Raw genomic sequence first — 23,830 nt, 5'->3', positions numbered from 1 at the left:
CTTGATAGTTGAAGGTTTAAGTTGAGGTCTTTTAGGTTGAACAAGAGGAGAAGGAGACCTCTTCTCTCGATAAGAGGAAGGAGGTGGAACTGCGCCATATAAAGGAGGAAGGTTAAGTGTAGGAAGAAGACCAGGTCCATCATGAGGAGGAGGTACAGGTCTAACCTTAGGAAAAATATTGTTGTTCTTCTTAGGAGAAGGTATAGTCACATCCATAGGAATAAGTTGAAGATCTTCCTTAGGAGGGAGATTAGTTCTATCCGTGAGGGGAAAATTTTCATCTTCAAGTATGATAGGAATGTCAATTGTTGGGGATCTATGTTGACTTAAGGATAAGATCATATCTTTCTTCCATTTTTGATAAGATTGAAAAAGAGCATCACTCCTTGATGGAAGAGATTGAAATTGTTTAGGCCAAAAAAAATCAATAGGAACACTAGGGCTTCTTTCGGATGGACAAAATAAGCTATGGTTCACGCTTATGATTTCACCATGGTGAGGAAATTTCAAACACTTATGGATTGGAGAAGCAATAGCCTTCATGGAAGATAACCAAGGATAACCCAACTTCTCACGAAATTGCTCAAAAGAGGGTATGATAACAAAGTCAACATCCATGGATTTAGTATGAACTTCAACATGAAGGGTGATAAAGCGAATGGTAGGACAAGAGAATCCATCAAATAACTTCACCACTACATTAGAGGCATCATATATTGGTTTAGACAGTCATAAAGTGAAAAGATATTCCTCAGTGATGGCATTAACCATGCAAGAAGGATCAACAAGAGCGCCACGGCAAGGGATATCCTTAACCTTTGCACACTATGTATAAAGGGCCATCGAGTGCTCTAATGGTTTCACTAGGGTCAAATATAATACAATGATCCTTAGGTGTATCTTGTTTTTCTACCATATTTACCAAGTTCAGAGCCATAGAAGTGAATTCCTCAGAGGAGAAAGAAGTATACTCGGTCTCAATCACGTTAGAGGTATGAGAAGGCAAAGGATCTGTAAAAAAATGAAGATTTTGATTAGGCGAAGCTACTGATTTATTCCCTTTATCATTCACACCTGCCACAGATATAGTATTGTTATCAATCAAATCTTGAATCTTATTTTTCAATGCAAAATATTTCTCAGTATCATGACCAGGCTGACGATGAAATTGACAAAATGAATTGTTATCAAAATAAGAGGATGCAATTTAGAAGGATAAATTTTTTTTAGAGGAAGTTTGATAACATTTCTTTGCAACAACTGAGACATAATACTATGTAAAGATTCATTCAAAGGAGTAAATTGTCTTTCTCTTTTGAAAAATTTAATAATAGAAGGCACACATGTTGTGGCATTCACATTGTTGTTGATTGTATCATTGAACTTAATGAAGTTTTTTGTTGGTTTGAACTTCGCAAACCGTTGTTGATCATTCTCCGCTTTATCACTAGGAGCCATAGGCGTAGATTGCTCCATTTGACTCACAGACAGTTGATAATTGTGGAGTGTTGCGCACAACTGCGGAAAGGAAGTAAACCCAGAGAAAAGAAGCTTTTCCCTGATATATTTTTGCAAATTAGAAATGAAAATTCGTTGAATATCATTATTAGGTACATGAAAAGAAATTTGAGCACACAAATGCTTATATCTACCAATGAAATCGGTCACTTTTTCTTTAACACCTTGTTTACAATGCATTAAATCAGTCAAAGTGATTTTATAGGGCCAATGTTGTTTTGAAATTGTTGGATGAAAGCATTTAATAGTTGTTAAAAAGTAGTGATGGAGTAAGAAGGCAAAGAGCAATACCATTGTAAAGCCTTATCTCTTAATGTTCTTGTAAACAGTTTCGCAAGCAATCTTTGATCATAAGCAAAATCAGTACACAAGGTTTGAAATGTTTTAACATGTGTAAGAGGATCACCTTTTCCATTATAGAGTTCCAATTGAGGGACCTCAACATGGTTAGGTGGTACGGCTTAAACAATATCAAGAGAAAGTGGGCTCACGACATCAAAGGTGGGCACACTAAACTTGGATTGACTCATGGAAGCAATTTGTTGTTGTAAGGAAGACAAGGTTTGAGCAAGATTGTTAATGGTTGCTTCGGTAGAAGAATTGATGTTAGACATGGTTGATTGAGAAGGTGGTGTGATGTTATTGAAGGAAGGCATGAATTGAGAATAAGGTGGTGGGACATTATGATAAGTACGCATAGGTGATGATTGCGTAGGAAACGGGACACTCAAAGGAGGAATAAAATTGGCCCCTTGTGTCACATTAATTGGTTGAGGGATAATAGGAATACTTATGGAAGACATAGGTAAAGATGGAGGATTAAATGAAGAAGAGGGATTACCCCCATGACCAATGGTTGTAGGAATGACATTTTGAGTTGATGTAGCCATGATGTTTGAAGTGAAAGTAGGAACACTAGCCATTGAAGTAGTCAAAAGAATAAAAGAATTGATTTGATTTAAAGGTTGTGAATAACCTAAGTTCTCAACACAACTCATGATAGACATGACATTAGAATCAACAATATGAGCAATATCACGCAATATATCAATTCCATTCTTATCACTTTGAATCATGTGTTTAAGGCCTTCAATTAATAGAAGAGCTTCACTATTAGGGTATTCTTGGGACATCCATTGTTGAAAGTTATCAAATTGATTGTCCAATTTTGAAAGTTGATCCATGGAAACTCTAGTCAAAGCTTCTTCGTGTTCATCATGGGTTTCATCAATTGGATAGATAGGAATATGATTAGGATGGGAAGAATCAACATTATCCTCATTAAAGAAGTCACCCAAATTATGCTCCATCTCCTCGGTAATTAAACCTTCTGAGGCCTTAATTCTAATGATTTGTCTAACGGGGATAGTGTAGGTAGGACTAATAGTGGTGAAACTCATGCACTAGAGGGAAAATTGAAATTTGAATTCTAAACAAAGTTTATAAAATTGAGTAATGCAAAATTATAGAAAATAATGATTAAACAATTTGAACTTTGTTGGAAGAAGAAAATGACACAATTTCCAAAGTAATGAATCAAAGGAAATTGGAATTTTAAAATTAGGGCCAAGGGGATACCACTTAATTTTAAAATCAAAATTTTTAAAATCGGGCCAGATTATAATTAACCTCTTAATTTTAAAAAATATCTTGAAATTGAAAATGCTGAATTTTGAAGGTATTTTTGATGTTAGAGGGATCAAAAATCGACAAAATTAGCCAATCTTCCGGATTTAGGCTATTAAATATAGTCATAACAGTCTCCCAAAATTTTGAGAAAAAATTTGAGGACTGTGGCAGGAACACACACGATCTGACCAACTTTTTTCGAAATTTTTCAGGATGTAATATTACAATGATTTTAAAGCTAACCCCAAAAATTGGCGAATTTTACAATTTCGAGATAGGCGAAATGTAGGTTCAAATGTGACAATAGGACCCTATTAGGATTTTGAAGAAAAAGAAAGATTGGACTACAAATTTGAAAAGGGTCACATCTAAAGGGGAGGGACACTTCAAAAAATGTTTAGAAATCTGAATTTGAAAGAAATTTATTGACATTTGCACAAAATTAAATGAAATTTGAAAATGAGGGTTTTATGACCTAACCACTTAATTTTTGAAATTTAAATTTTGGACAAAGGAGGGAAAGTAAAAATGTGAATTGTAGGATAGAAAATAAGTCTAAAAAACAGTTACTAATCTGAAAATTAAATGGAAATTCAACTTTTGCACAATTTCAAGATGATTTTTAAAAATTAGGGTTTTGACAATTAACCTCTTAATTTTATGAATTTGATTTGCAAATTGAACAAGGCAATGAAGAAATTGAATTTGACAAACAAAGTAATTTTTAGATCTAAGGCCATAACAAGCAATTTTTGGAAAACACAAATTCAATTTCAATTTTAAAAAACTAGGGTTTTAAATGAAATAACCACTAAGTTTGCAGAAAAATTAAACTTGCAAATGAAAAATATGCAATGATTTTCAAAATAAAGCATGTAAGATGTCGGGTTCACCAAAATGTAATGTTGGAAAAAGGTGAATGATGGAGATATTGAGCGGAAAGTTTTTCTTACCTCCGAGGAGAGATAAAAGTTTCACTTCGGATTTCTCTTCAAACACATTTTCCGCACTACATTGGAAGAGGGGGGAAGATACACTAGATTCAACCTCTAGAGAAAGAGATTGAATTATGAGTGATGATAAGTGAATGCCCTCTCCTGAGATTGAGATTTGAATTGATTGAATTGTGTACTTATGATCAAGTGTAAAAGTGACAAAGATCTGATTATAACTCAAGATAGAAGCATAGGATGAAGTTGTGCACCTGGATCTAGCAATAATTTGTCGAAACGAAGTCGCCCTGCGAATTTGGGGAAAAGTTGTCCGAACCGTGGCGGGAATGTACACAGTCCTCCAAAAAATCCGCGAAACAAAAAGGGTTTTTCCGCCTCTACAAATGGAGCCCGAATTCGAAAGTACAATTGCGCACCTACAACCTACACACAGAAAAGAGAGGGAAAGGTGTCAGGATTGGGGGTTTGCCTTCAAGTCAAACCCCAGTTTTGGAATTTAACCAAATGATGAAAGAAAGTACTAGCAAGTGAATATAAATGAAAGACTAAAATATAAATCACCTCAAGGGAGGTTGTAGATAGTTGTAGATTTGCTTGTGTGGAATTGAATGTTGGAATGAATCTTCTCTTCAATGGTTGAATCCTTGACTTGAATGCAACACCTAGCCTTGAAAGGAGACTTGAGAATGCTCAATGCTGGAAAAGTATGCTTGAATGCTCTTGAATGCTTGATCTCGTGTAAACTTCCCACTCATCCAACTTATGCAAATGAGAGGACAAATGTGACATAAATACTTGTCAATTAGGGCTAATTGATTGATTTTTTGTCGCAAGTTGACACTGGGGGAGTCTTCCTGCTCAATGTGCAACCTCCAAAGCACATTTGAAAAGGGTCCTGCCCCAAAACGGGGTAGGGGACAGGGGTGCCTGTCCTTCCCTTTTTTGCAAGACAAGATGTAGTTCGAACAGTGTGGAGGGCAAGCAAGGTGCAATTCTCAGGTGTCAAGCAAGTTTTTGGTCTTTGATCTGGCTTAGGGATTCAAATCACATGTGTGAGGACCCTAATGTGGTCGCAATTTCATGACACTACAGTAGTTAATGAAGCTAGAAACATGCATATGTTTATCTCATGCACTCTTTAAGATCACCTCTAAAGAGTTTTTGAAATTTGTAGAGACTAGACATGCATCATAATCCATTGTCTTAGAGAGGATGCTTGAGTTGTAAGAAACATTGCACCTATTGGTCATGATAGTAGGGAAAAAGAAAGAAATATTATTTTATAGTCCACAATGTTGGGCAATCTATATATGGGTCTACATATTGCTTATAGCAATATGGGACTACCTCGTACTCCTTATAAGAGGCACCTCATTGTGCTACAAACAAGGCATACACACCTTACAAATTCTCCACCATTAGGCCAACTCAAGTTTTTTTAGATATGGGGACATTAATCCACCTAGCCTTGAGGCACTTTATGAAAGAGGTGATGAAGAGTGACACTTTTAGGCTAATGTGAGATAGATTGTTGGCATCATTACTCAAATGTTCAAATTTATTAGATATGGGGGCATTAATGCACCTAGCCTTGGAGAGGTGCATGAATGCATTAACATGTTTAACCAAATGAAGGTCATTGAACAAGAGAAAGACCCCAAATTACAACTCTACATTGACATTTCAACTAATCATTCATTGTTGATAAGAGAAGTTCAACACTCCCTTGCACATGGTTGCCTATGCATTAAAGCCAAAGTGGTATATGCAAAGGCCTAGAAAAGTTATTAATATATAGAATGTTGAGGTGAAGGAAAAGTTCACAAAGGACACATAGAAGTATGATTGTTCGCATACTAACATCATTCATACTAAGTGGACACAGTTTGCCACTCTTCAAAGATATCTAAAAGAAGCAAAGGTGGATAGGGAGACCATGGCACAAGAAGATCCAATTTTGTGGTGGACCATGCAAGGGCCTAATTCTTTGACAAAAACACTAGCCATTTGTTTGTCATCTCAAATTTTTAATTCTTCCATTGTTGAGAAGAATTGATTTTCTTATAGTTTCATCCACTCTATTGAGAAGAATTGACTTACCTCTAAGAGGGCATAGAAGCTTGCATCTATACAAGAGTGGCATTCCATTGATCCAAACATACTTACATACAAAAAGGGACCAACCGTTTAATGGTATATACAACCAAGGGAGCCAACACATGATTAAGATACAACATAGAGAGGGTTGGTTGGTATTGATTTAGAGGAGCTTGACCTTGACAAGTCCAATAGTTTGAGAGATGATGTAATATCCCCTAATGGGACCCTCTTATATTATGGCCTTGAATCACAATTTTAGCGCATAGTGATTACAATAGAGGGACACTATCATCAACCAAGCTTGGTCTGGACCCTACACAACAGATTAGTCAACATTTCCATTATGCCTTTGATAGACTATATATTCAACATTCTTATATATTGCATAGTTATATGAAGGATTCAACCCTTTCTCTCCCTACACCAATTCCCATTATGGAGCTCAAGGAGAATCACCCAAGGCGCCTTGAGTCTATCCCTCTCCAACAAGCCCAAGAGCACCAAGGACTTCATAAACTTGGCCTCTTGGCCCACACTCGAGGTTCGCGTACCTACTAGAGCCTAGTGCTCTTGCTTCCTTGTATTCTCCCTCAATTGGATGGTGAGATTGAAAGGTATTACAAACTCCATATAATTTACTTAATTGTCATATGGACAGTTAGTGATAGAAAGGCATTATTAAATTATCATACATATAGTTGTCTATATTAATATTACTATAAAATTATGCAATAAGGACATTATCAGGCTTCATATGTTAAGCATACATATTCAACTCATCCCCGTACATACCACCAAGAACAAAGATGTTATTGTAACTTAATAACAGTTCTAATATGATTTGACCCATGGTGATGTCATTGGATGCTTTTGATTTCTTTCCTTTATCTCTCAATGTGAGGGAGAGATCATACCTCTTCATCATGTATGCCCTTTGGCAAGAGACATGCCCTTTCCACCATTACCACCCTTTGAAAGAGTGTAACTCTTCATTATATTTGCCCTTTGAAAGGGAGACAACCTTTCATGATCAAATCTGCACTTATTTAAATCACATCTGCACTTCTGATTTCACCATTATCCCCTTCTCAAATGAGATTCTCTTCTCCCTTTTATATCCCATGTTTGAGGGAGTCACAACTTTTCCTTCCATGTCTTTTGACAATTCATTAACTTAATTAAATTTTAATTATATTTAATTATATTATTTTATGTTGTAATTTAAATTTTATTTTTATTCTTTTGTGTTTTAATATTGTTATTAATTATTCAATTCTATTTCAAAGTGGGAACATTACAGATGAGGAGTCTTTGCAAACTTTGTGGATGAATGAAGATTAAATAGGTATTGGGCCATTGGCCAATTGTATTTGAATTGTGAAATTTGAATACTATAATGTTTTCAATATAATATAAATACGACAATATTTGACATTTTCATTGTTTATTGCAATATGATGTATTTCTCATTTGTCATTCTTTATACATTTTTTTATAACTATTCTTTTAAGTACCAAATATATTTGCACCACCATCCCCCATCCTCCCCAAATTTCGGCCTTTGGTCACCTTGTTCCCAATACCAATTTCAGCATCTCCCCATCAGCCAAGTGCATGAAACATAGGTTTATTTCAAGATTTCCCTAACTCTATTACATGTTGTATGATGTCATATGTTTAAATTAAATTTAACTTATTTCCATATTCATCGAAACCTAAGTTCAGTGAAGGAATCCTTTTCTCTTTACCATTGTAAATAGGTGTGCAGGACCAATTCAAAAGACAGCCCTTGGCTTAATGTTTCATGGGAGGCCCTTTAATGTAGGTTAAAACGAGGAAAATGTCCAAGGTAATGTAAAATGTAACCTCAACTAGGACATCTATCTGCTTGAATTCATCGTAAGATGCCTTTGCTCCTATTAAACACCTCCAAATAAAAATACATGGGGGTAATAAATTGTCGTGGTCAACAATTGATGGGTCTCTATAAGCTAAATCAGAAAATGCATAAATGCACAAGTATGATTAATATACAAAAGCCTACCCAAGGCAAACATATATATTTAGTGTCACACGATTTGGTTGAAATCTTTGTCATCTTGGAAGCATGAAGGGTGCATTAACCCAGTCAGTCTAACAAGCTTGACAGAGTCCATATCAACCGTCATACTCAAAGCTCATAGATCTTCGAATCCAGAGGTATTCCATCCCAAAAATCATAAGCATAGCTCCTTTCTGCAGGAACTGCAAAAACAACAAAAAGAGTGTAAACATGAAATATGTATTCTGGTTGTCTATCCTTTAAACATGAAATAAGTCAACATCTACTAGTTTGAAGCAAGTCACTAAAAGCCATTATTAGTGCTTGCAGAAAATAGACTAACCTTTCAAGTCTCCAAATCAAACTTTTTGACATGTCCAGAAGCAACCTTAGGTCGCTCAATGAGTTTATATTTCTTTTTACTGGGAAATTTGTCTCTCCCATTACTGCTTTTCTGCTTCCTTAGCAGCTTCAAATAAGTCTCGGTAAAAGCCTCCGAGACATTCTTTGAGTTAAGGTTGGCATCAGAAGAGCCAATTTGTATACCACTTCTATTAATCTTACTTAACTCCTTAGCTAAGTCTGTGCGAAAATTAGCATTCTTGGCAATGGAAAAATCTTTATGCGTAATAGCTTCAGTATGCTCCTGCCTGACCAAATTGTCTTTTTTTTTGTTCCTCTTTTCTTTTAGTAGTTCATCTTCAATTTCCTGGCTGCACTTCTCTTTTTCCTCATTAACTCTTTTAAGCATTTCTTCTATTTTAGCATTTGAAATTGGATTTGGTCTCATTATCCACCTCGTACTGGAAGCACACAAAATGATAAATTACAATTACCATTTAAGGCAGAAAAATGCAATACATAGTGATATCATTATCCACCTCGTACTGGAAGCACACAAAATGATCAATTACAATTACCATTTAAGGCAGAAAAATGCAATACATAGTGATATCAACTACCAGGGTGCTATACACACAAGTTGGAGTCTCATAAAGGGTAGCTAATTCTTATTATTTATCAGTTAAAGGATCTTACTGGTATATTAGATGTAACTAGAGCAAATTAGCTTCAGCTATGTTTTCCAATCTGGGATCTATAAATAAACAATAAATAGATCAATTAAAAACATTTGTTTATATTTTCAGAAGGTACTTTTGTCGAGGTAGATTAAACACAAAGCCTAACTTTTCTAAAAACAGTCTATATATGGATCATTTAAAATGTAAGAAGCATATCCAACATTTGGTAGATTGAGATAGGAGAAATTTATCATCAAGTAGAACGCACATTCTGTTTTTGATAAATACAAATGAAAGGAAAAGAATGCATGCTGCTTCTCCTATTGATAAAACCGCTCATAGAAGCTGTAACAGTAATGTGTGTAACAAAGAATATTTTGAGTACATGTGACTCTTACTAATGATTGTGCACACAAGACAATTAATTTGAAATTTGTAGTGCCTTTTTATTTTACCCACGATTATTTTAAAGTTCTTCTAGAAGTATAGCTTGTATCTAAAGTATTCAAACTGTGAAATCCATTAATGATATAGTTTGAAAGCTTTGGAGCATTCAAAAGACCAAAGGCCATTTCAAAAGTAAAATTGTATTTTCAGGTTAACGGCTCTTTCAACATAGATTTTGGACTGTCCTGAAGGCTTAAATTTGATGGCTGCACAGTGCACAGCCATATTTAGGCATTTTTCCTATAAAATACATCTAAAATTTTAGGAAAACTGTATCACATGAAAGGGGAGATTTTGGACAGACCATCAAATTTTCTTTAGGATTATTCTGATATATATATATATATATATGATTTTATATATGATTTTTTTTAAATAAGGTATCTCTTGATATTTTAAGGACAAATTTTAAGAAGTTATCATCACAAGAAAATGCTTGACATGCTGGTTCAACTGTCAAATTTAGACCCTGCCATCACACTATTGACCAATGCAAAGTTGTTTGTGTTTTATTCAGAGTTCAGTCCCTTTCTATAAAAAAAATCATCATCGTCCAACTTTACCATAATTTGCTATATCTAACATCTAGAAGATGTGAAGAGAAGCACAACATTATCCAAAACCCTGCCATCATTTCCCAATGAGAAACCAGTACTATCATCTCACACAGATTATTGCAATTCATCCTACACTGAGAGAACAAACACATTTGACATATCCCTGTATTTCATATTATGGACTCTGCCTAAGAAAAAAGCACATCCTTAATATGAGACCTAAAGATACTTGTATCATCACAGCCCAGGTCAACAAAGCATGCAAGGAAGAGGAAAAAAGAAATGACCCAAAGAGTGAAGGTTAAAAACAGGTTACTGCCAGAAGCACAACATAGCTTCTAAAGAATGTTTGACAACCTAAATTGGTGTTAAATGAAGCACATTCAAGAATATAAGGAGTAAAACATGAAGAAACTGCAGTTTCATATGCTGAACATTTTAGAGGAATATAATCAGCAAATAAGATAACTCACAGACATTAAGTGCCCAACTGCAAAAGATATACTCCAAAAATGAATGGATGCATATTGATGTGGGTATTTGCATCTTGTGTGTGACTGAGAATGAACTCAGTTGCACACTATCCACCACCCTATACTGCTCCTGCACATTAGGAGCCACCTTTAAATCATCTGCAATCATTTTTGGGCCTCTATTGGCCAAATCGAGGATGTGCATATGGATTAGACTTCAAAATATGGCTATGCATACTCCATTAAGTTCATACTTTATTATTTGCACAGCAGTGCTAATTATTTAGGGTATTTCTGAAGTTTAACAGAGTTGACATCTTTGTGAGGTTTGAAGGCACATTGGCATTGAACACTATTAATATAAAATATATTAAGTACCACAATCAACTTTTCAGTTTGTAAGCTTGGTTTGGCATCTTCAGTGCAAAAAGAATTCTTGAAGAAGGATGTTGATGTTAGGCTGAACGGAAAAACTTTGAAGAGCAGATTGGATAAGATATTTAGAAGATTTGCCTGATCTTGTGAAAGAAGCTTTCCATCTTTTCATCTTCTCAAAACTACCACAAATAGGATACAATAACTTATTTTATGCTGATTATACAACATTGCCATATCATTGTTATTGGTAGAATCATAACTTACAATTATTGAAAAATGATGTATTGTTAAGTCTCGGTAAGTAATGGAGGTACTATCTGCAAGAAAAATACGCATAAATTACTAATGTCAGACTGGGGATACCAGAAACTCAAAGAAAGATGGGCTTAAGGATTTTCTTGGGTGGTATGGTTCGGCTGATTGGCTGTACTTATTGTTGTAAGATTTGTTATCATGAGCGCTTTGTTCCTAGAATTTCTCAGCTGCCTCGTAGTTTGGGGAACTAAAAGGTAAGGATAGGATGTGGACCAAATGACAAGTTCACAAAATTGTTGGTCAACACTACTATGGTTGGAAGCTGCAAGGCCCAGTTGCATAAAACATGGGATTCACCATGCTCTAGGAGGTCAACCCTAACTGTCAATGATCATTGCAAGGAACAGAAGGAAGAAAGAAGAAAAACGCTTGACCATCCAGCTAGATCCTACCAAGAAATGGGTTGGGAAGGATGGTCTACAAGAAAGTAAGATAAATGGGAAGAGGAGCTCATGCTCAAAGTAAGGTGTATCTCCAAATTTTAATCTAAGGTGTATCTCCAAATCTAATTAAGTGCTCAAGAATAGAGTTCTAATCTAATCCAAACAATGAACAAGTCACTCAAGATCCCTCCATAAAATGATTGAGCAAGAATGCAAGAAAATATGAAAACAACAAACAATATCTCTACCTACTAGAACAAACAATAAAATGAAAAGGAAACAAAGTGTGTGGTCAAAGTTTCAAACTACCCTAGGTATGTTCATACAAAATATAAGCAAGACAACAAAAGGAGGGTGAAACAATGACAAGGAATGAATCCAATTGTTTCTGTTTTCGTTTTATATTGTATATTAATCCAAAGAAAAACTAGAGCTGCAAGTTTCCACAAAGACTCCAAACATGCAATCTAATCTCTAGATACAAAATAAAACTTGTCTGCTATTATACTAGAGACAATGCATCTAACATTAACAACTATATCTACCATGTCTACTAGTAAAAATCACAAAGGAAAGACAAGAAATGCATCTAATTGTTTCTCTTTTGATTTTACATTGTATAGTAATCCAAAGCCAAAAAGCTGCACGTTTCCACTAGACTCCGTGTACCCACAATCTAATCTCCAGATACAAAAATAAACTTGTCAACTATAATACTAGAGATAATAACATTGAAATATAGAGCAATTAAAGTAAAAGAGAGCTAGTATACTAAGGTTGACTATATATGCTATAGTATATGCAAACCAACAATGTGAAATAAAATGATGGTGCAAATGAAGCAAGTATACTAAGAATGACTATATATGCTAAAATCCTAAAACATATGCAAGCCAACAATGTCATTTTACTTCACATTGTTGACTTGCGTATCTTGTTCTGATAATGATACTCATATAGATGCAAGAATGGCAAGTAAATGATGTGAAGCAGGCAAAAAATTTATCAAAATCTGCATGAATGTAAGCTAGATGCTGCACTAGTGTAAGAACCAACTAGTACAAACCAAAATCAGCAAAAACACAGACGATGACCTAGTGTGAGGCTAGAATGAAGCTAATGGTGCATAAGCAATGCATGTTTATGATTCAAATACAATGAAGGTGCTGAAATAAATTGTGATCAATCCTCAACGGACATTAAATGCAAAATGGGCACAGCTGAAACCACAAAAAATTAGCAAGATCAAAAGTTGCAAAGGTTGTCAATATTGCAACTGTGAGTTTTTCATGTCCCAAAAGTGCCAACAGAGAACTGCAATCTGCAAGAAATACACCAATATATTTGGTAGAATGAAAATGCACAGCTCAAGGTGATAGAGGATTACAAACAGAAAAAGTTACCAAAGTTGTCAATACTGCAATTATGCAAAACTGCAAACGCTGCAAATGACATTGAAACTGTCACAGATGATGTCAAAATTGTAAGAAAAGGCTAAAACTGTTAATAAATAATTCAAAAAATGGAGAATGAATGAGAATAGCAATCCAACGAATGCAACTTGAAAAGACTTGAAATGATATGAACCAAGGAGAACGAGTATGCTCAAAAAATGTGCATGAAAAGATGAGATTAGCAGCATATATACCACTGAGATAAAACAAGTGTAGGGCAGAGCTGTTCAAAATCTTTTAGATATGACATGCACAAGTGAAAAATCAAATGAAGAGTGTTTGTGTGAGTCTGAAAATGCAAGAGAGATGTGGAAACAAGCTGGAAAGTTGTCAGAAATGCTCACAGGACCATGGAAAAGGATAAGGTGTCAGGATAGAAACTAAATTAAAGGAAGCAATATCAACGTGAAAAGAAGTTTGAAAAGACTAAAAATCCAAGAGAATGAGCAAGAAATGGTGATCCATAAAATGCTGGAGATATTCTCCCAGCAATCGCCACTAAAAAAATCCTGTCAACCCTATAAAACACCTTTACACAACTGATCTCCTAATCCTAGCGGTTGATTTATGAGGATAACATGTTCATAATAGTTGAAACAGTATAAAGAAACACATATCAGAACTCAGAAGCATACAGTGCAAAACAAACACACAACAAGACTGAGACACATGATTACACCTGGAGGAACCCTCATGAGAGCAGAAAACTCCAGAAGGGTGGAAGGGTGAGCTCTTGCTCTTCAAGCCACTGCCTTCCAATCATTCACAAGTGTTTTTACAATGCCTGTAGGGCAAATCTGAGCTTTGAAAACTTTACAATAGTTCTGAACACCTGCTACAGGTCTTTGCACCATCGAAACCCTACTTCTCCACTTACAACAGTCAAAAATTGAACAAGACTCCTCTCTATGATGTTTTACAAGTCTTTTATGCCTTTCCCATCTCCTTCCTCGGTGCCAAAAGGAAGCTCAAATGTCAAGAATGCAAATTGAGGACTCAAAACCCTTCATATTTCACTGTCTGCAACAATGCAAAACTGTAGCTTGTCACAATTTCAATTATGAAACTACTGCTTGTACCAATTGCAAAAGTGCTGCTACTCTGGCAAAACTGCCACCTGTCACAGCTGATCAACCCTCTGACATTAGACCGAACTTCAATGCAACAGATCACGATGAAACAGAACAACGCATCCTCCCATGATCTTAGACAACTCCATGAATGAAAATGGGAACTTCTGATCCATTTTTCCCAATCAAAGGGCCATATAAACAACAATCTAGCTTGCAAAGAAGGTGCAATCAATAAAAGGAACTATGACAATTTGGGGCAAACACTTGGCAAGCAACCAAAAAACATTCCAAGACAAACAAATGCAAAGTCAGCCCTATGAAACCAGATACCAAGATGTGATACATCACCATGAGATACAAACTTTTCAAATCCTCTTACGACTTGATATACCAAATGCACAAGATGCAAATACGAGTGGAAAAACTATCCAAAGCATGCTCTATATGACCTGCTAATGCAAAATATATGAATGTTTGACAAGTAAAAGGCATGTGCTATGTATTTGTGAATCCTGAACCTTGCAAGTCCTAAAACAATGATCACACAAAATGCAAAGCAGCTGGTTATGCAAGCTGATGTCAGTGCAAATAAAATTGAATCTTACTGTAAATATTACTACACTAATCTAAATCTACTCTATGAACTAAAACCAAAAGTTTCCTAACCTACCCAGCACTCCACCCGGGAGAGATAGGTAGGGGACCTTTCTGATAGTAGGGGTTAGGAGCCTTTCATATAGTAGATCCCTTTCTATAATGCGATGATAGTTCCAGGGGTGCTACTCTATAATGGTAATGGGCTGTTCAGAATAGGAATGAATAGTTTCATTTCTATACGCAAGACAACTGATGACTGAAAAATAGGATGTAAAAACTGTTGCAAAAAAGATGACAACAAAAGGGTGCTACTCTATAATGGTAATGGGCTGTTCAGAATAGGAATGAATAGTTTCATTTCTATACGCGAGACAACTGATGACTGAAAAATAGGATGTGAAAACTGTTGCAAAAAAGATGACAACAAAAGATAGATTAATTGGGGAGGTAGGAAAGGAAGTTTTAAAACCAGTGCCCCAGCAACTCCTAAGCATCTATCTATCTTATTCCACCAGCTTAATACAATCGATCGGCTCATTTAGTTACCCAATAATCACATGGAAAACCAGGATGAACACAAAGAGTTTCAAGTGCAGTGTCCTCAAAAATGTGACCTCCAAGAGGTTGCTGTGCATCCACCATGAGAGAACCATAATACCAATGATCAACACTTGAAGTGAACTTCTAATCCAAAGCAAAAACTATAATTAAGTCTCTCATGGCATGAATACAGCAGCAAATGATCATAGATTGTGAGAAAGATAAGTAAATGTTACTAATCATGGTCATTTGATACCTCATGACTTCCAGCACTTCTGTATTTGTAGACCAGGGAACAATTGTGTTTGCTGGGAAATTTTAGAAGGTTTTTTTAGGGCTCGGAACAGGATCTAGAGATAGCTATGACCTTTCACTTTCCCTTCTAGGTCCTCTATTTTACTTGGTACAAATAGTGGTAAAACATTAATTTGTAGGTCGAAACCACCAGCACTACAAATGCAAACAGCATGGTAGTTTTGTCCTACAGATTGGCAGCTTGACAGCCCTTCATTAAAAAAAAATTGTTATACCCTTAGCTCACCTAAGTAATCATTGACTTGGTCATTTGGTAGTTTCTAGATTTTTGAAATTGTAGTGGTAATCAGCCTACTTCAAATTATCGGATCATCATAGCCTGATTGAATTATGTATAGAAGGTAGCCATTAGATGTTGATTATTTATTACAAATTTTGTTCTTGTTGCAAGACTTTTGGAGGTTGCCCCCTCAAAATTGGATCCCTCTAATAATCAAGTGTTCTAATCTTATTGTGTGGATCCACTCTATTCTGCCCTTTTTTGCCATTTGATTTGTTATTCTGTCCTTGTTTGCAAAAAAAAGGAATTTCATTACAAGCTAATTGTCAGTTGAGCACCAAGTTCGGTAGGGATTCAAGGTTTGGGTTTATCAGTATGAAAAAAAAATCCAGGTTTGATACACCTAGATATAATTGTACAATATAATAATTAATATAGATATATAACTAGGTATTATACTACTTATACATTAAAGTTTTAAACTAATATATTATAATATAATATTACAAGTAAATAATTACTAATTAATTATATTAAGACTAATTGTATTATATGCAAAAATTATATAGATATTAATATACAATATTATTATATAATATAATACAATACAATACAATACAATACAACATAAGTGATGTGATGTGATGAATGATATGATGTGATGTGATATGATATATGATATGATATGATATGATATGATATGATATAATATAATAGAATATAATATAATATAATATCTATTACATTATATTATATTATATATTTTTTTGCTTGGTAAAGGGCATATAGCCGAATTAGATTAATATAAACAAGGTTTTTACATCTTACAAATGATCCATCTCAGATCTTCTTAAACAGATTAGAACTGATCTATCTCAGAAAAGACACTTGAGCTATGAGAATCCCTGTATGTCAAAATAGGGATGAAATACATTGCAAAACGACTATCTTTGCTAATAACAAAACTAGAGATACTATACTACCTTACCCCGATCACACATCATATCCCATTACATTTTTCCTTCTATGTAATTACAAAACCATGAGAGGACTATGGATCAACATAGGGATCATTACATGCCTAGTACTGGACCTTCCTCTTTGCCTTCGTTGCTGCTGCTACTCTCGCTCAAAGAGAACAGATCGTCCTCATCTCGCCTTCCCATCAAACGTTTGAACTCGCGAACCCATTGCAAATTAACATCAATATCATCCCCCATTGGGGAAACAAGCACTCCATCATCTGAGAAGCCCATAACCTTTTTGAGAAAATCTATACATCATCACTTTGTAGGTATGCCAACTTCCCAGCTTGCATGATCCCAAATGAAAAGTATTGGGAATTGTTGTGACCTATTTCACACATCGCCCCATCGTAGGTGGGAACCCCCTGTTTTTACTTTTTAGGGTTTTGTCCTAGCTCTGCAACTTCATAAATCCATTTTCTTCAGGAGTTTTGAGTTAGAGTTTTGAAGTCATACTATCATCCTGAGCCAAATAGAGAAATCATGCTCAGATTTGCGTTTCAACGTTGTTAAAGTGCTTATAAGGTCTGAAGGATGAAGATCACAATTGCTTTGAGTCATTTCTGACAACTTTCTATTTTCAGGAATTTCTGCGTTTTTTGCTTTTTGTTTTTTTCTAAAAATAGAAAGTTTTGTTTTTGACACTTTGGGCACATTCCGGGAAACAGTGTTTTTTGGCTTGCTTTTGCTTTTTTCACTTTTTGCTTTTTTCTGCTTTTTTGAAAGTAGAACCTGGGTTTTGTTACTCATGTCATTTGATCACTGCACATGTCTTCAGATTCGAAAAATTTTGCCTCTAAGTACAAAAAGCAAGGTTATGTTTTTTCTGTTTTTTTTCAAGATTAGGGCTTTGATCCTTAGGCCATATCATTACTACCCATGTTGTCAGAATTGAAAAATTTGGTCTCTAAGGGTAAAAAGCAAGATGGAAACCCTAATTAGGGCTTTGTTCCAAAAGATTAGCCATATGATCAGTGCCCATGTCCTCAGATTTGAAAAGTTATGTCTTTAAGTGCAAAAAGCAAGGTGGTAACCCTAATTACGGTTTTGTTCCAGATAGTCCAGGTATGGACATGGCAAGTTATAGCATCAACATGGAAGATCAAAATTCATGGTATAAAGGACAAATTCACCCAAGGAGAGGAATGGCGGACAAAGGTTGAAATCCGCCTTGTCTAGAAGCATGGAAGATGGCACACCAACTTGGATGTCCAAGTTCTCTTCAACTTCGCCCATGTGCAAACACAAGTTTGCAGACACGTGCTAAACTCCTACCATCAGTTAAGAAACCTATGGCAAAGGTTAGTCAAATTCCTACCTATGGTTAAGGTCAAGCAAATGAAGATGGCAAAGGGAGGATGAAGTCCACCCTATGAAGGATAGCACACAAGGGAACATGGCATGACTTCTTCAAAGTCCGCCCAAGCCAAGACAACATGTCCAAGCACCTTCAAACCCCGCCCAAGAGATAGAATGTCACAAGACCTTCCAAGTCCGCCTTAGGCAAAGCATGTCTAAAGTCCGCCCATGGCCAAGAACACTCAAAGTCTGCCTAGGTTGGGTAATAAAAGCGTGGCACAACTCCCTCAAAGTCCACCCATGTCTAACATACTTCAAAGTCTGCCCAAGGCATAGAATAACATGTCTAAGACCCTCCCAAGTTCGCCCAAGCTTGGAAAAGCACATTAAAGTTGGAATAAAACTCCTCAAGTCCGCCTTGACTAATGAAGCTCAAAGTCCGCCCTTGTCCAAGGAGCCTCCAAGTCCGCCTAGGAAGGGAAGAAGATATGCCAAAAGATGTTGAACTTTGCCCTATCAAGTGTGTGGCACAAGCAACACAAACCCTGCCATGCTAAAGAGAAGATGGCAAAAGATTGCCTAAGTCCGCCTTGGCAAATAAAGCACTTCAAGTCCGCCATGGTGAAGACAAAACAAAGTCAACAAGGATAGAAAAACATGTCCAAGAGCACATAAAGTCCGCCCAACTTAAGGAGAAAGCATGGAAAAGATGAAAGTATTGAAGCATGACAAAGATAACATGGCAAACAAACCTTGAAGTCCGCCTAGGCTAAGGAGAAGATAAAAGATGTTTGCCAAGACATGGCAAAGACCAAAGAAACTATCGAAGTTCATTGTCCAAACAACTTGGACGACATAACAAGAAGCAAGACATTGGCTAAGCACACTTCAAAGAGGAAATTAAAATTTACCAAGACAAACACACAAATTGGCAAGACTTAGACATTCCAAATTTGCCTAGGCATAAATGGAATATGTGAAGATGCTTGAGCCAGACATGAAAATTCGCCCAAGATTTGAAGTTCAACTCGCCATGGTGAAAGACAAAATTGACCAGAGGAAAAATAATTTTGACAGAGAGATTGCACATGAAATCAAGGGTCAACCAACAAACGAGTTGAAAAATAAAATTTGACACATGAATATTTTATTTTATTATTTTCCAACACTTAGAATTATTTTCAAAGGGAAAATAATTTCAACACTTAAAAATATTTTCAAAAATTCAAGAAAATTCAATTTGAAATAAAGTTTTAGAAGATTCCTTAGCTAAGGATGGAATTTTGAGAGAGAAATAAAACTTTCCCTTTTGGAAAGATTTAAAACATAAAAACATAAAAAAAATAATTAAAAATTAAAAATAAACAAAAAAACACAAGGAAGAAGCTTCTAAGTTTAAAATCCTTAAACTCTATATATTTTGAACCAGACACTTTCAGAATTCACTATTCAGGTTGGAAATTTGGAGAGCAATTGAGAAGAAGTTTTCTCCCTCAAATTTTGTGAAAATTGATTTCTTGAAGAGAAATTTTGAAGAAGTAAAATTCTTCTAAGTGTTGAAAGTCAAGAAATTAAGTGTTTTTTTCTGATTTTAAGACAGATTTTCAGAATTAAAGGCGAATTTTAGTCACAAAGATCAATTTATAAGACAAAATCTAGAATCGACTAAATTTTTCCATTATCCTATCTTATTTCTCTCAAATTTTATCAATTTCTTGACTAAATTCTTCACTTTCAGTCTGCTTTTTTGCAGAAATTTAACCTTTCAACAGGCTGAAAGTGAAAATTCCAAGAAAAAGGATAAAAAATCAGAATTAAAACCTTAGAAATAATATTGAATTTTCATGTGTTTTGTAGGTTGATGACCACCAAAGAAACACCTTCCAGAAAAGTACGAATGAAGTTCGCCAGTAAGGGAGTGCAGCCAAAATCCAAGATCAAATCTAAATGGAAGAACATCACAAACACTGACCTTGGACATGTAGATATGGAAGAATTCAAAAAGAGAATGTACGGGTATGATGAACACCTCTCGATGCCCATTGCTTGCCGGATGATGGGAAATGGCATCGTCCAAGCAACTGGGTTTCCTCCGGCTAAGGAGTGTGCTGAACTGATAGTCGAATGTGCTATTCACTACAATGCACCATCAAGAGAGATCATTGCGCCTGAAGGAAGGGTTTTAGCTAATCTTTCAGAGTTAGCCATTCAAGAGACATTTGGAATTCCAAACTACAATAAAACCTCCTACAAGACCAAAGAAGATACCCAGAGGATCTATGATAACCAGTTTGAACTATGTGCGGTAAATATTAACAAGTCATGGTTGGAAAAGAAAAGACCCCAGGGAAAAGTACTATTGTGTCCATACTTCAAAAAAGACTATGGTGATATCATCCTACTACTGAATAGGGTAATGGGCAGCCCTCAAGGAGCGCAAGCCAAAGTACTATTGTGTCCATACTTCAAAAAAGAATATGGTGATATCATCCTACTACTGAATAGGGTAATGGGCAGCCTTCAAGGAGCGCCATTTGAGACATGGATGTACGACTTCATAGATGAAATTACCTCAAGAGTTGGGATGTTCAATTCGTCCCACATAATCAGCAACAATCTTCATGAACAATTGATGAATTTGGAGAAGACAAAGTCAATCTATATGAGCTCCTACATCATCTACTCATTGGCTAGAAATTTTAAATATTTCGGACTAATCTGCAAAGGCATAGTTGGCAATGGAGAAAATGAATTTAAGTCTTATAATTGTTATCCTCAACTACAACTCAAGGAGAAAAGTCATTTCAAGCGAGTCAATGATGCATTCCTAATGTACATCGCAAGGACACTACAAGGAGGAGCTCACCAAAGGCTATCTCATGAAGCCAAAAGTTTAATCAGCAAGTATGGATCCTAGTTTATCCAGTTTCCGAAATTTACCTACATAAGAATTCAAGGTTTTGACAGCCGTCCCTACCGACTTCCAATCTATCCAACCAACAGGATGGTCTTGCGTGAAGTTCTCAAACAACTTGAAACATATCAGAGCTTCAAAAGAATAAGACTGAAGGCAGCAATTACCTTTCCATTCTTTATTGGAAATATAGAGGAGTCTTGTCCGACAGCACAATCAGCTGAAAGTGTCAGGCTAGAGATGCAGTGGTACCTGTTGTCATTTTATGACACCCTTGGTCCATCAGTAAGAACCGATCAAACATACGATCCATGGACCAGCACTGCCCTAGTTGATCAAGGAGAAGGCAAAAGAATCATGAAGTGTGAGGTGTTGCCTTGCCCAGAGGAAGTTCCTCCCTCTTCCTTTTCTTCCTTCCCCGGAACTTCGAAACCCCGAGGTTCCAAAGTTCCTTCTCTTTGCCTTCTCTCGTTTTCCTTCTTCAGAACTCCGGAACCCTGAGGTTCTGAAGTTCCCTCTTCTTTTTCTTCTTTCCCAGAACTTCGGAACCCCGAGTTTCCAAAATTCCTCCCTTTCTTTCCCCTTCTCTTTTGTTCCCCAAAACCTTGTAACCCCGAGGTTCCGAAGTTCCTTTCTCTTCTTCTTCCCTTCCCCGAAAGTTTGGAACCCCGAGGTTCCGAAGTTCCTTTTCCTTGCCTTCTCCAGAACTCCAGAACCCCGAGGTTCCAAAGTTCCCTCCTAGCCTTTCTTCCTTCCTTTCTCTGGAACTCCGAAACCCCGAGGTTCCGAAGTTCTCTTCCTTTGCTCCCATTCTTTCCCGAAACTCCAGAACCCTAAGGTTCCGAAGATCCTTCCTTAGCCCTTTTTTCAATTCCCCGAAACTCTGGAACCTTGAGGTTCTGAAGTTCCCTATTGCTCTCCTTTCTCATTCCCAAAACCCCGAGGTTCTGAAGTTCTTTCCTTGTCTTCCCCACTTCGGGAACTCGAGTTTCCGAAATCCCTAGACTTCTTTCCGACTGGCAACACTTCCGAATGGCATGATCAACACTTAAAGCTTTAAATCCTCCGACAACTTTTGTGACTTGTGCACCTTCTTTTGTGGAACCACAGGGGTGCATTTAATGTTTTTGGCAGGATTTCTATCAAGAGAGGTACGGGGCCATGCTTGTTGTGGTGACTTATGTCATGTCTACATACTCTGACTTTGGAAGGTCAGTCAATCCACCCTTCTCAGGGTATGGCTAGTTTGCTTGCATGTACAGAAGTCAAGTGCATGCACTTCCCTGCACTCCCAGACTGACATACAGGGGTCATGATCACTCTTGTAACCATTTTTCTATATAAAGGTTTTTGAGCCTCATTGTAAAAGGTTCTCTCCCTGCTGGCTTGAGCTATTCTATGCTCTCCCACTTCTCTTGTATTTATCTTGCATTTATGCAGCTGTAAATTTGGCCATTGGCCTTATAATTAATTGAAGTCACCATTCTTACCTTCTTTTAACTTATGTATGTTGTGTATGTTTCCTTACCTTCATCATATGTGTATGTTTTGTGGTTCTTCTCTCATATATGTTGTGCTAAATTTATTTCTGAGTGTGACTTGTGGGAAACCTTCTCCCCTCTTGGCATTTAGTGAATTCTAACCTTCATACATGCATTGGGGTCACTCATACAACTGAAATTTGTGCATTCCTGGGTATTTCAGTTGATTCTTTGTGTCATTTCGGGTAGGGAGAGAAACAATCTCTTCTTGGTGCATCACCTCCCTTTGTTTTAAGCATTTCTCTCTTCCCTTTACCTCTGCAATTTGTTAGGATAGGCTTAGGAGTAAGTTTTGAAGTGTTGAGTTGGTTCAACACCTACACCTGGATTAAGAAGGAAGTCGGCCTTCTCCGGAGATTCAACCCCCTTGCGCAAGGTCCCACACTTCGAGGTTGTTTCCATGTTTCACAAGGTTGCTGAGTTGATAGCTCAGCAAGGGTGCGAGTTTTTGTGATAACAGTTTTTGGCATGCCCGGTGGAACTTAGTTCGACATACATGCTAAGGATTCAGTACTAATTCTTAGTGTTTCAGCCTTTAGAGGCAATCACCTTTCAAGCACTTGGCGACTTTGCTCAAGGTCCAGTTCTTGTTCATAACGTACACCAACAGGAACCTAGGCACTGGAATCCGTTCCTGCTTTCTATTCCGTAAAAGGAAGATGGAGGGATAGTGAGATTGTGATCTATCTCACGGAGGTCTCTGTCAATATCCCCCAAAAAACCTGCCTTAAAAATCCTCACACATAATTCTTCCGCAATCACTTTGGGTTCCCCCAATTTCAAGATTGTAGCAAATAAATGTGTCGGGATGTCAGATTTGACTCTATATCTGTAGTTGGCTATAAGAAACGGAATTCCCAAAATATCACAAATTACATCCAAGAGGAGAGGATGTGATAATTTGGCCACTTGTTGAAGCCTTTAGTTTGTGATATGGCCCAAGAATTCCATTTGCCTCTTCTCCGCTACTAACCTGATATTAGAATCCATTAAAGCTCACTGATTTGCTCTGCTAAACACAAGGAGGAAATGAATG

The 23,830-nt window shown here is 36.5% G+C and overlaps 1 protein-coding gene across 1 annotated transcript in view; it reads right to left on the bottom strand.

The window, feature by feature from the left end:
• Window positions 1–8,085: 8,085 nt before the first annotated feature.
• LOC131067859 (uncharacterized) overlaps window positions 8,086–23,830 on the bottom strand; it is a 64,987-nt gene continuing 49,242 nt past the window's right edge. The window contains exons 3-4 of the mRNA XM_058003034.2: window positions 8,585–9,044; window positions 8,086–8,444 (exon numbers count right to left, since the gene is read on the bottom strand). Coding sequence (XP_057859017.2) covers window positions 8,588–9,044 — 457 coding nt within the window. The 3' untranslated portion in view covers window positions 8,086–8,444; window positions 8,585–8,587. The remainder of the gene's footprint in view (window positions 8,445–8,584; window positions 9,045–23,830) is intronic.

This window comes from Cryptomeria japonica, chromosome 8 (genome assembly GCF_030272615.1).
Source record: "Cryptomeria japonica chromosome 8, Sugi_1.0, whole genome shotgun sequence".
Taxonomy (NCBI): Eukaryota; Viridiplantae; Streptophyta; class Pinopsida; order Cupressales; family Cupressaceae; genus Cryptomeria; species Cryptomeria japonica.
Note: the sequence above shows the minus strand (reverse complement) of the source record. Positions and strands in the feature narration are given on the sequence as shown.